The 968-nt window shown below is 40.1% G+C and overlaps 1 protein-coding gene across 1 annotated transcript in view; it reads right to left on the bottom strand.

Annotated features, from left to right (window-relative positions):
* The window catches only part of LOC117949015 (fibulin-7-like), a 9,866-nt gene that overhangs the window by 3,029 nt on the left and 5,869 nt on the right, over positions 1–968 (bottom strand). Inside the window, exon 7 of the mRNA XM_034879006.1 lies at positions 3–68. Coding sequence (XP_034734897.1) covers positions 3–68 — 66 coding nt within the window. The remainder of the gene's footprint in view (positions 1–2; positions 69–968) is intronic.

The following is a 968-nucleotide window of genomic DNA, read 5'->3' as shown; positions in this document are numbered from 1 at the left end:
ACGAGATGGAGTTGGGCGCCTGGGTGCACGCCTTGTCTCCCAGCATGCACGGGTTCCTCTCACAGCGCCTGCGGAAACATAACGTAAATATTAAGATGTTTTGTCTCTCTACAGCCACTTTCTGTGTGAAATCATCTGTTTTAATCCTTGGTGTTCAGGTCAAATTGACCCATTTCAGATTTTATACAAGAAGAAAAATGGTCCAAGTTCCATGTTTTCTACCTGAAATCAGCGTCCTTTCCTTATTTCCTGAGATAAACATGTCTTCCTGACTCAGAACATTATTCTGGATATGACACTTATGTTGTTTCCATAGAGGATTTTAACATGAATTATAACCTTATGATAAAAACCCCACTTCCATGTTTAATAGTGTGCTAGTAGAGACTGATGCATTCCCTAAACATAGATGTTATCTCAGCTGTTGGAAATGGAGATAAAGACAATATTTGATAATAGATTATGAAGTGAAATTTTATTTCAGAATTGTTTTTAAAACCCCAAATAAGTCGTTTGAGAGGGATACGAGAGGGTCCCGAAAGACAACACAAGGGTTAAGAAAAACATGTTTTATCTGCAATCTATTGGAGCACAGCAACGTCTCTGATTGGTCCAAATTGCTGTTACCATAGAAACATTGCCTGTACCCACAAAACCAGGAACGGCGAGAGCGAGCTTCTGCCATTGAAGTCGGTGATAGTTTTTGTTATCGCTTTTTCTGACATTTTTGTCACTTGTTCAATGTTGCGGGGGCTTTTTTTGATGTTTTTTCCAAAGTTGTTTGATATTTCTAATGTTGACATTTTCACCTTTTTTCAAAGGCCCATTTTTTTTGTGATGAAAAAACTGAAAACGGGTCAAATTTGACCCGAGGACAACATGAGGGTTAAGGTTCCCTGAGACACAGGGATAACGGGACGGTTTAGCGGGACACGAACCCCGCTCTCCTGGGTCAAAGTCCTGTGTTG

Source organism: Etheostoma cragini, chromosome 8 (assembly GCF_013103735.1).
Source record: "Etheostoma cragini isolate CJK2018 chromosome 8, CSU_Ecrag_1.0, whole genome shotgun sequence".
Taxonomy (NCBI): Eukaryota; Metazoa; Chordata; class Actinopteri; order Perciformes; family Percidae; genus Etheostoma; species Etheostoma cragini.
This window is presented reverse-complemented; position numbering and strand designations above follow the sequence as displayed.